The 12768-nt window shown below is 35.6% G+C and overlaps 1 protein-coding gene across 5 annotated transcripts in view; it reads left to right on the forward strand.

The window, feature by feature from the left end:
* LOC117423008 (UDP-glucose:glycoprotein glucosyltransferase 1-like) overlaps nucleotides 1-9959 on the forward strand; it is a 45583-nt gene extending 35624 nt beyond the window's left edge. For all 5 annotated transcript variants that reach the window (XM_058990121.1, XM_034038334.3, XM_034038336.3 and 2 more), the window contains 9 exons: nucleotides 42-130; nucleotides 783-887; nucleotides 2642-2726; nucleotides 3231-3413; nucleotides 4645-4805; nucleotides 4892-5006; nucleotides 5316-5432; nucleotides 5833-6001; nucleotides 6620-9959. In XM_058990121.1, the coding sequence (XP_058846104.1) occupies nucleotides 42-130; nucleotides 783-887; nucleotides 2642-2726; nucleotides 3231-3413; nucleotides 4645-4805; nucleotides 4892-5006; nucleotides 5316-5432; nucleotides 5833-6001; nucleotides 6620-6645 (1050 nt within the window). In that variant the 3' untranslated portion in view covers nucleotides 6646-9959. The remainder of the gene's footprint in view (nucleotides 1-41; nucleotides 131-782; nucleotides 888-2641; nucleotides 2727-3230; nucleotides 3414-4644; nucleotides 4806-4891; nucleotides 5007-5315; nucleotides 5433-5832; nucleotides 6002-6619) is intronic.
* Nucleotides 9960-12768: the final 2809 nt, after the last annotated feature.

Here is a 12768-nt window from a genome sequence, read left to right on the forward strand (position 1 = left end):
GTGTTTTAAAGTTACAGATTAATTTTTCTTGCCTCTCTCAGGTCCAGAAAAAGTCTGACAAAATAAATGAAGAGCTGCTTAGTGATGGAAACCATGACAGTGATTCAGGATTTTGGGAGTCCTTAACAAGGTATGTGTCAAACAGAAAAGAAGATTGAAATGGATATAATGATGTACATACATCATTATATCCAAGATTCTGCATGTCAAAGAATGATTAACATGCTATTTAAAATCCAGTGTTGTACTTTGACCCAGAAAAGGGTTTATTGCAAATCATATATTGTACAGTACAGAGGAAACATTTCCCCCTTATGCTTAGAAAGATTAAATGTATTCTGTATAAAACTTCACTTCATTTACTTTCTGTTTTGTTCTTGTCTCAGTGATATGCCCTGTAAACAGATTACAGCAAAACACCACTTTACAATATACAAATGTTTCTTTGGAGAAGCCCCGAGTAAAAACATTTGAATAGCAGCCTTAATCTTAATAACTTACTGTATGACATTAAAATGTATTAACAATAATAGGGGAAAATAATCATTAAAAGATGTAGTGTCCATAAAGTGTTACATATATTTTGTCCTGTGTAAAATGTTATTTGCTTAACAGAAAAAACATTTGTGGCAGCTTTTAATTTCAGCTTTATTTCCTTAACTGTAATAAAGTTTGAATTTTTAATTTGTAACCCCATGCTCCTGCAAGAAGTGGATGGAGAAACTATATTCGAAAGTTTTGAATCCTCCTAAACTGTGCTGTGTATTCTTGTTTCTGTATAGGGGATTTACTGGAGGTGCAAAGCCTGATGAAGTGAGGCCGGAGAAAGATGATGTCATCAACATTTTCTCAGTGGCATCAGGGCACCTTTACGAAAGATTCCTCAGGTTGGTTTAATGTCACAAAGTTAAATGTTGGGTAATTGTGAGTCACAAAAGCCAGGGCAGATTTGGATTGGGGCGTCCTTCACTTTCTTACCATCTAAACTGTATTATAATTCAGCAATATAGCACGACTGAGAAGTGGCGATATCCCACTCTGGAGTGCCATGTTGCTATTATACAGTGCCCTATGCACTTATTTTGAAATTAAAACTTCTAATAAAAAAAGTTTTAAGGAGAACCGTGATGATGTCCTGAGATATCGCCATTGCCATGATGTCACATAGCCCATTGAAATGAATAGGCGGACGATCCTTGCCATTATGTAATTCAGGGTTTAGGTCATGCCCATCTGTCTCGGCATATTAGAAATCACTGTTTGAAACTAAAACTAATTGTTTTAAGAATACTTGATTTTGTCAGAGTTAAAAGTAACTACAAATATACATAAGAACTTTTTTACAAGTCCTGTTTTTATTCCAAATAAAAATGTGTTCAATTGACAATCTGCAGTGTAATTGTAAGGTATGACTTGCAAGATGTGTGAAAATGTTTTTAAAGCGCCTTGGTTATTACAGCTTTATCTAAAACATTTGCACATCAAGGCTTCAGCATAGCAGAAACCTGTTATTTGTCTATATTGATATACAGTCATACTGTACAGTATACATTTCTCCTATGAGCAAACACATTTTTATATAATTTATTTGATGTTAGATATTGTAACCTACAATGGGATCATTGGTCACAATATTATCTGTGCATCTGCTTGGATGTTTCTTCATTAATATTTAAGCCATCTTCATTCTTGCAAATTCTTGTACAGTGTCACTTATGCTTGTGTTTTGAGGATACTGTTTTTTTACATTCTATTTGAAACTAGAGATGTAGGAGTTTGAATCCTCAACTTTGCCCTGGGGACACACCATGCCCTCCCATATCCACATTATCAATGAGATATTCTAACCTGCCATTTTAAGAGTCTATTTAATTGGTAGCTTACAGATTAACTGTGACAGGCAAGGTCAGTGAATATTTGCAGGATTGTGTCGTCGTTATGTCCAAAATAGGACTTTTAATGAGTACTGGTTTGTTCAGACTGAATTAGCCAGAGGTCTGCCTTCCAGAATGTCTTCTCTTTCTAAAATCCATACTCTAAAACTTTTTTTACAACTATAGCAAAACAATGTACAAAAAGTTTCAAATCAGTGTTTTGGCTGGTAAGCTTTTTTTAGGAGAGATTATATATATATATATATATATATATATATATATATATATATATATATATATATATATTTATATATATATATATATATATATATATTTATATTGAAAGTGAATAAGAGTACATGTTTCCTCCCCAGCTGTTTAATGAAGATAAGCAATTATATTGCTTTTACATGGTCTTCATTACTATGCTATGTTTTTAAATACATTTCTTTTTCTACCTTGTCTCCTGTGATTAAACTCCCAATTGTTTTTCTGATATCAGCTTGTGTGTACAATTCTTGCTTCAGAATGCACAAAAATATGTTTGTGTATAGATATAAATGAGATCCTTAAACATGCCATGCTTTGGAATCTTGTAAATGAAGGCATTAATAGAATATGTTTCTCAAAATGTATTTTCAGACTATTCCTATGTAAGTTAAATTTGCTGTTGCAGAAAGACATTATTATTCTGTGGTACAACTAGCTCTGTTGTATTTGTAGTATTGTTTTTAATTGTGCTAAAGAAAGGCTGTCTTTCTGAACAGGATTATGATGCTGTCTGTACTTAAGCACACCAAAACCCCTGTGAAGTTCTGGTTCTTGAAGAATTACCTGTCTCCAGCTTTCAAGGTTTGTGCGATGCATTTCTTTTATGAGGTATTTATTTCTCCTGAAGACACAGATTCAGTGTCACACTTCAATTGTGACTAAACTGTGTATGGTCATTCCTTGGCACTAGGTTATCTGAATATTGGGTATTGAGACATAATTGTGCATTATTTACAACCTTTGGTTGGGCTACCATAAAAAACGGTGTATAAGCCCACCCCCTCCCCCTTTTTGAGACAACAATTTCAGGAAAAAGCCTATAGGTCACACTGCTGTATAAGTCGCTCCCCCTGTTTTACGACCCCCTAAAAATACATAGAAAATAGACTTATACAAAGGTTTTTACAGTAATTAAAAATTAATACTAAATTTTTTGTTATAATAGAGTTGTGTATTTGCAAAGTTACTTAGTGCTGAACCAATATATATCATTAACCTATGCACACATTCTTCTGATAATTCATTCTTATGGCCTGACATGGTTCAATTCTCCAGCTAAATATTTCACTTAAATCTTCTTGTTAGGAGTTCATTCCTTACATGGCTGAGGAGTATGGGTTCCAGTATGAACTGGTTCAGTACAAATGGCCCAGGTGGCTCCACCAGCAGACAGAGAAGCAAAGAATCATCTGGGGATACAAGATTCTCTTCTTGGATGTGTTGTTTCCACTGGCTGTTGACAAGTTTCTCTTTGTTGATGCTGACCAGGTAATAACATAAAAAAACAACTTTGTAATTCTATTCAAATTAACCTTGATTTATCAGGGGTTATCAGATAATATAATTAGCACCATTTTTGATGACGGAGCAAGTAGCAAAAACATTCGACACACTTAAGTGAAATGTTCGAGTTGATGAAGTAAAAGTTGTGTTTCTTTATATCCTTACAATTTGATTGTACTTGCTTCAAACAAGGGGCCTGACTGATTTTGGCAAGAGAGCTGTGGGAGACACAAATCAAGGATAGTGCTTCAAAAAGCATACGATCCCAGTGCTCTAAACTGGACATCTGTAGACTGAATATGTTTTTGTTCCTGCCATTATTAGCCAGATTTGGAGTTGTGATATTTGAACCCACATAAGAGTTTGCTATCCAGTTAGTATTCTACCTCAGAACTTGGTTGTGTTTGTGCATCACGGTAGTTCATGCTGCATAAGGTCGTTTTGTACCACAACTGATAAAATATTTAGATGCCTTTTCACAAAAAGTTCTGGGAGCCAAGGGTAGAAATGTAAATTGGGCCAAACAAGACAGAAACATAACAAAAGCTTTCTTTCTGCTATAGCAAATACATCATTAAAACAGATGGTAGTTGCTAAGCTTTCAGTTTTGTACATCCTGAGGTCTATGTCTGTCGAAAGCTAGACGGAGAGATGGATTGCCATGTATGGCATAATTGCCATCTATTGCTTAGCAGCAATTACTGTTTTTTACACTGGTCTCCACATGGCTGATCTGGCAGTGACTCTACTGCCATTTTGTGGATCAGTCAGGCATTGCAGCCATGTTTTAACTATTCTTTTCAATGGGGGGGCATGTATTGACACTCTGTTTGCTAGGGTAGGGGCTGAATAACAATGAAATCGGAAATCATTTTCAGCAGCCATAATATTTTTTATATTTCATTCTGGTTCAGTCATATACAGTATGAAGAGATAACTCCATTACCACAACTAACTTCCTTAGAATGAGTCTCAGGTGCTGCATTGTAAAGGACCTCGTTCTGTACGTAAGCACTCACAAGCGCCAACATTATTACCATTGCTGTAGCTGGTGAATCTCTATAACAGTTGAGTGCAGCATGTAGTATATTTATATTGCAGTACTTAACTAGTACTTTGCAGCCACACCAATTTTTACCTCATGGAATTAGAATAAAAACAGATGGAGTTATGTATTTTTTTCAGTTGTTTTTAACTGTCTTACTTCTTCACACAGATTGTGCGCACAGACCTGAAAGAGCTGAGAGACTTTGACCTGGAAGGGGCTCCCTATGGCTACACCCCGTTCTGCGAGAGCCGAAGGGAGATGGATGGATACAGGTTCTGGAAGACAGGATACTGGGCCAGTCACTTAGCTGGGCGAAAATATCATATCAGGTATGTATTCACTTTTTTAAATACCAGTTTTTACTGAAATTCATGAAGTCTTTCTATTGTAACCTGAGAGTGTTTTGTTATTTTAGTGCCTTGTATGTGGTGGACCTGAAGAAGTTCAGAAAGATAGCTGCTGGAGACCGCCTCAGAGGACAATACCAGGGTCTGAGTCAGGACCCCAACAGCCTTTCCAATCTCGACCAGGTTTGTGGGAGTTGGATGGGCCTTTGTTGTGAATTCTGGTTGAGATTCCCATTTATAAGCTGTCGTAGGTGCAAGACTATTTAGCCATGGATCAGGTCCGTTCCAGGTGCTTCACACTTCTCAGCCTTTCACCAGTTCTTGTCCTGCTATAATTTGCAGAGAGCAAGCCCAGTGAGTTAGGCCATACAAAATACATGTCACTGACATAAAATAAATATTGTACATGATTAATTACACATCTACACATCCAACAGTTGATGCTGCAGTGTTGAGGTTCAGTAACTGTACTGGGTTGTGTTTCGTCTTCAGGATTTACCCAACAACATGATCCATCAGGTGCCTATAAAATCCCTCCCCCAGGAATGGCTGTGGTGTGAAACCTGGTGTGATGAGTCCTCCAAGAAGTGGGCAAAAACTATTGATCTGGTACGACGAGTTTGCCTTATTTGTGCGACTGATTTAAGTCAGGGTAGAGATTAACTTTAGCAAATGGTTCATTATTCTTATTGTGTTTTGAACAAAATATATATGTGATGTTTAGTTTTACAAAGAAGAGGATATTTGTTCATTGTTAAGCTGTTTGGTTCATTTGCTTTACAGTCAGTGGAAACATTATGGTCCTTAACTCCTTAAAGCTTGTGATTTACTAGATAGTTACTGTTCAAGGTCACTATATTGTGAATCATTAATTAGAATTGTCAGCCAAATCTTGAGCCTGCTTTTGTACTATGAGTAATTTTATAAAGTTGTGCATTGACGTAGTGATTCTAAATGTGGATACGTTACATTTCTTGCCATCTAATCGGATTGCCTTTTCTGTTTCCAGTGCAATAACCCACAGACCAAAGAGCCTAAACTGCAGGCAGCAGTAAGGATAGTGGGAGAGTGGTCAGAATATGACCAGGAGATCAAGAAGATCTACAACAAGTTCACAGATGAGAAGGAGAAGGGTTCCGTTCCAGTCAATAATGACACCGCATCAAGGAGCAAAGCAGGTAGGTAAACAGGCAGTGGAGATTGTGGTTTCTACTCATTTTTAGTCCAGGCTGAAAACCTGCATTTTTGCCTGGCGTATATCTATCATTACTACTAGGATATTGGTTTAGACTGAGTGTTTTGGTCAGAGGAAGATTTCATTAGACTTTTAGCTACTTCATTCATTTCTTCTAGATATGAAAATTGTATTGTAGTGTATTTATTCAATAATAATTATTTCAAGAACTTGGGTCAGTATGACCTCCTCATTCTACTGCAGGCTACTGGTTCATCTGAATTACATGACCTGAAACTGTGTACATTACAATGAGTTCATGAATATCCTATCCACACCATATGGGAAAAGCTTGCGGGTCACTACATGTTATTTATAACATTTGGCCTTTTATATCTAGGCAATTCCATGCATTGTTGTGGATTCAGTTGTTGTAAATGGTAATAACTTTAAAATGCACAGGGATGTTTTGACTGTTCCAACATAAGCAAGCGATTCATTTTGAAAATTCCCACAGTCAGCTACTGTGAGGTAGTGCCCACTGACTTCTTGAGTTTTCTGACCGGTGGATGAAAATATAATGTCTGTTTCCTTTCTTTTTTTATTTCTTTTTTTTTTTTAGATCACAATGGGCACACTGAATTGTAACCTGTAGTCTAACAGGAAAAGAAGAAATCCAACTCTGTTTAAAGAGTTTCTTTCTTTTTATGAGAAGTTTGAATCCCAGCATACAGATCTGCAAAGACTGATATTGTGTTGAATGCTATTTTCACATTTTCTATTCAAATGGGTGTCTGTCTTTGTAAAAGTAATTTGAAAGGGTAACTAAATCAATTATCAATGGACTGTAGGTGCTGGGTAGAAATCAAGAAAACTCAAAACAGTCTGCTTGCCCAGGAGCGATACGCCTTTTCTTTGCTTTTTTTTATTTTTTTTTTAATTTCTTTTCATTTTTCAATACTCTTGAACCTACTTTTAATTATTTTGCTAACTGCAGATCTTCCAGCCTAGAAATCATTAAAGAGAGTACTGTAGTAAAACAAAGAACATGTTCACAATTTTATATTGAGAACTGGAACTGATAGGAGATGCATGTGCACACTGTATAAATGGACTGATTATGATCCATTTTGATTCTGGAAGTGGTACAGAAGTGCTCTATTTGATCACCTAATAATTTGGGTGTTGGAACTCAAATTAAAAAAAGATTAAGGCTCATTCCTTAACTGATGAATCTGTAGAAGACACATTTTATGAATGAAAGTAATATGAAAAGAAATTGTCTTAGAAGCTTGAAAAGCAAAATATTGCTTGTATACAATTGAGAACACGTGTGTGTGTGTGTGTGTGTATAATATATATATATATATATATAATATATATATATATATATATATATATATTATATATATATATTGTATACACACACATACATACATACATACAGGGATAGAAATAAGACTCTTGCATAGCAGTGTGATTATTGTTATTTATTTAGCAGACGCCTTTACCCAAGGCGACTTACAGAGACTAGGGTGTGTGAACATCAGCTGCAGAGTCGCTTACAACAACGTCTCACCTGAAAGACGGAGCACAAGGAGGTTAAGTGACTTGCTCAGGGTCACACAGTGAGTTAGTGAGTGAACCGGGGACCTCCTGGTTGCAAGCCCTTTTCTTTAACAACTGGACCACAGAGATCCATTCCTGATTTTACTATGTGGTTAATAAGACACGCCTGAGCTTGTAACCTATATGCTGTGGCTAATCAAGCTTGTAGTAAAACCTGGAATGTGCGAAACTGCTATGCAACAGGAGTCTCATTTCCATCCCTTATATATTGCACACACTTTTATAGTATGAAATATATTATGCTGTATTTAAATATGGGTTTGTTGGGAAATTTTACAAATATTCTGCAAACATATTTTTATTTTTCTATGCAGTACTGTTTCTCATTTTGCATAAACCCTGGCAGTAGAACTTAATTCCCTGCTAAGCAGCCCTTGCAAATGTGCCTGTGGAAGGCTTAAAATAAAATAAATACAAATTTTAAAATAATAAAACACAAATACACTTGTGTAATTAATTGATTCAAATACCACTGTGGGGTTTTGTTTCTGTTAGTCTCAAACTTTAGGATTGGATTTTTGTAAGGTGCAGTAAAGAAATACGTTTTGCTAATAAAAATTAAAGCTTCTTAATTTTCCTTCAGCTACCCTGAAATGTATTTGCATTAATTTCACTGCTTTATGAGTTTTTCCAGCAGGCAGTATGCTATGATTTGAGTGCTTTGCCCGTTGTGAAAAGGGTTACATCTCAGGGTATTATTGAACAATTGCTTTGTTTTGTATATGATGGATTAAAAGAGCAACAATTCAATGGATACCAGTTAAATATCTTGCCAAAAAAATAACATTTTATTTTGTACTTTTGCACTGTAATCATAATCTGTTTCTTGCTTTGTTTAATGTACCCATAAAACCAGATTTTGCTGTATGGGATTTGGGAAAGGCCTGGACTGGTCACATAATGGCAGAATATGTGCCTTGTCATATAATGTATTAATTGTATCAATAATTATAACTTTAAAGAATGACATGGTGATATTATTGAATCACTTACCTGTTTAATATCCTATTACTGTATGTGTGTTTCATGTACTGTAATTCTGAAGTGAGGTCATTTATTAAATGAACGCTATGGGTATGCAGCTGCCATTTTGTATAGAGATTTTCCATTTACTGAGAGTTGCACAGGGAGCGGAAATTACAGTTGCACGCCCCTTGTGGTCATTTCTAGAACCGCCTAACTTCAAAACTTCAGCTTTTAAGGGTTGTTTCAGAAGAAGCCACTGTGGTTGAAAGAGTACATTAGTTAATAAGCCTGGTAAGTAAAGGTTTAAGCACCAATGGAGAACCATGCAAAACACACAACAGTAATAGAATCAGGTAAGAAATGCAGTATGAAGTAGTACAGGGTGCTTCAAATGCAGGGGGACATTTTGTTCTGATGCTGGGGGGTGAAGCAGGTTTTGTGTCCTGGTAAAAATGCAGCTTTCTGCTGTTTTTGTTTTGTATTGTTTTTCCCCTTCAAAAAGCAGCCAATCCAATAACACCGGCATCAGCTACATTTTTTTTTTTTTTTCTTTTTTTTTTTTACACAACTGCATAGAAGAGTGGTCAACTGACTTTATAATCTTTACAAATAAAATTAATATCTTGCTGAGTTAGCTTCCAGTCCTTAACAGAATGTTGTGTACTATTTTAAAGGTGACAGGGTTTAAAAATTGGGTTTTCCTTATAGCAATTGACTTTTTTATTGCTAATCTGTTACCAGGCAAAATGAAAAGGCTTAATTGGTTTCAAGTGTAAATATACAGTAAGGCTTATTTTTTAAATTTCATTTGAAGTCACCTTTGATAAACCCATTTGTCTTGGCATGACCTAATTGAATAATGGTGGAGTTTTGTCATTTTAGTTCCAGGTATTAGTTTGTGAGAGTTAGATCATGAAATTAAATCTTAATCATCTTCATCTGGAACAGTAAATTGGTGAAATGCCTTGAAATAAAATGTGGGGCTCTGGTAATAAAAGCATGTTGTATCTTATAGTATATGTATAACTTTTTTTAATTTTATTTTTATTTCAGTATGTACTTAAAATGTTATACATCTGTGTAATGCAACATTATTACAGCATAAAGACACCATCTTGCCCCAACTTGCTATATGATAGTTTAATGAGATGTGCCACTCCAGCGGGAATTTCCTGGGAAACTAATTTTGTTCTAAAAAGCTGGTTCTTTTGCTTCTAACATACAAATAGCCATCCGTTTATTCATTTGGTTTGTTTAGAGGCAAGATTGATTACTTCTGAATCCTCCATGAATTTTTTGGCTTGATGTAATGTTACCTGTGGAACTGTGATGTTTTGTAATTGAAATAAACCCATCTTTGAAACAAAGGTTTTTTTTGTGTGTGTGTTTGGTAATGTTTAATTACTTGAGCACTGTTCGGATTCTGTGTGAAGGTTAAACAACTGGGGTATGGGTACGAAATATATCTTGTCTAATGTACTCTTCTTGTTTAGAATTAATTTGTATATCATTTTCTGTTTGTCTTCCTGGTGACTAAAGAAGTCATCCATGCGGCCTCAATACATCTGTCAAACATGGCACATTAGAGTTTTACAATTACCCTAACCCCCTGCAACACTTTCCCCAGTGGATATAAGAAATAGCTCATGTGTTCCATGTGGTGTTTCTCAGGCAGAAGAAGAAAATTAGTAAATGCTCTTTTCACCAAATATGTCAAACTGACTATCATTTTCCTGGCATCTCTTGAATATAGTAAGCCCAATGAAACCTCAGAAGCAAGACATCATCGCTATTTGTTTTTACTTAATTACATGCTCAGTTTAATTGCTTTCTAAACTGATGTTGTCTTTAACTATGCATTACTGTAATTAGAAATTGCACTTTGCACAGCGGTGATAGCAGATAACAAGTACCGGTATATCATGTGTCATGATGAAACTGCTGTTTAGTTATTGGTATAATGTAGCTGTTACCTTGTGCCAATTAAAACATTTGTCACTGCCCTGTATATATTTCCTGTTAACATAGCTGTTTGATTAAAGCTACTTGGAAAATAACAAGGTGTTAAATGGGACTGTTCCACTTACAGAAAAGTTAGTAAAATACTATTGAGATTTATTTTAATAAAATCTATTTTTTAAATAGATTTTTTTTTTACAGAGAGTAAATTAATGATTTCATTATTATATAAAAAAAAACCTAATATTTTTACATTTTTGTATTTGGGTGTATATAACATAGCTGCAGTTTCTGCAGGTGGGGGGAAGGGGTCATGTTTATGATGTCACAGAACCCCTCTATGAAATGCAACGTGCACGGGTGGGGGGGTGTTTAGCCTTGTCTCAGCCTCTGAGCCACTGATAGATGGCATAAATAAGCAAATAACTATCAACAAATCAACAAAATATAAAAGCAAGGCACATTAATGAAATACAAAACAAACTTGCCAATGTCGTGAAGTACATCGCTTTTCTTTTGCATTAGACTTGTTCATTACCACTCGCTGCGGAACTTCTCCATCAAATCCTTTTCAAAGGCCAATTGAATGAGGTTATCTGTGTCGAAAGGGACGGTAGAAGGGGGGGTTGCTCAGGCGCGGACAATCTGGGCATTGCAATTGGGAAAAATACATTGATAAATATCGAAGCAGATACATCATAACAGAGATACACAAGTTGACCAAAACGCACTAAAAAGTTCTGCAAGTTGTACTGTAAATTAATAATGTATTATGGATGGGAGAAGAACAAACGGGAGGTGGGGGGGGGGGGGGGGGGGGACACAAGAGCTTGCTGGGCAATGGAGTATATAAATACCAAAGATCACCCAGGAGTAGATGCATATTGTTTTAACTTCTATCAACAGGAATAAGGGTTGTGTAATGTATGTAAGCAATGAGATAAGGCCTTACACTACTGTAAAAAGGAATACATGTATAATAGTAGTTACATAAAGAATCTGTAGTTGAACCAATAGCATATGTAGCTTTTCCAGCAACGGCTGTGGCAATGAAATTGATTTGGTGTGTTGATTCATCCTATTATGATGCTGTATAACCCATTTACTCTACTCCCTTTGTATACACCTGCTTTCTTATTTTTAAGTTATGCTTTGATATGCTGTAATGTGGCATTAATACATAATATCAGTTTTTGCTTTTGAATACATGGTTTGCTTGTTCAGAATTGCTTTGAAAGGAACAGTGTACAAATGTACAATGGAGAAAAACGTTTTCCAAAGAAAGGGGCTGGTGTAATTCTCCATGAGCTCCTGTAAGTGCCAAAAAAATTCAGACAGTGTTGCAGTGCACAGAGGCAGTCACAAGAGGGCAGACACAGATTGCTTTAGGTTTAATCAAAATCCTTCAAGGTATCGAGACTCAAACAATGCTTGCCGTGCTAAAGTATCACTTTCTTATTCTGTCTCACAGTTTTAGTAAAGCAGGACGGCACAGCATATGTTGTGGGGTTTTAACTGAAGTATGGGGGACTCTAATAAGTATGGACCAACATGGAAGAAATGAAAATGCTACTATAACTTACTATGTCAAGTGTAGAGTGCTACTTATTTCCTGCTGGAGATGCATATCACTGACAAGCGTTATAGCGAAGGCAGGCATAAGCTGGTGTCTGTACGTATCTCATATTTTTTAGTTTTCTAGAGAACGGCTTGTCCAATTGTTATACAATTTGATAAAGACAATCTTTAGCACAAATACTATAATATATAATAATTAGTGAGGATATGGATGTTGTCTGTCTGTAATGGTAAGTTTTGCGGTTTAACAGAAACAAAGATTGTACTTAGGAACTGTGGTGGTGCTTTTCTTTTTTTTTCTTTTTTTAAATCTTTGAATGTTTTTGTATGTTCTATGCACAGGATGGAATATGCACACAGGATTAGACATAATGGAACTGTGAAAAATTTAGAGAAAATAAATAAAAAAAACAACAACAAACAAACAAACAGAAAAAAAGAACAATCCGGAAGCAAACTAAACTGCCAACATGGTTTGGCTTTTGATAAACTTGTGAAGAATGTGGTAAACAGACTCAGAGGAATTGAACATAATCAGGTCAATGAAATACTTTTAGTCCAAACCTATTACCTAGACCCTAGACATTAGTTAACCTCACAAAACTACCACATAATTTGTACAATTCTACACCGTTGACA

The sequence above is a fragment of the Acipenser ruthenus genome, chromosome 17, assembly GCF_902713425.1.
Source record: "Acipenser ruthenus chromosome 17, fAciRut3.2 maternal haplotype, whole genome shotgun sequence".
Taxonomy (NCBI): Eukaryota; Metazoa; Chordata; class Actinopteri; order Acipenseriformes; family Acipenseridae; genus Acipenser; species Acipenser ruthenus.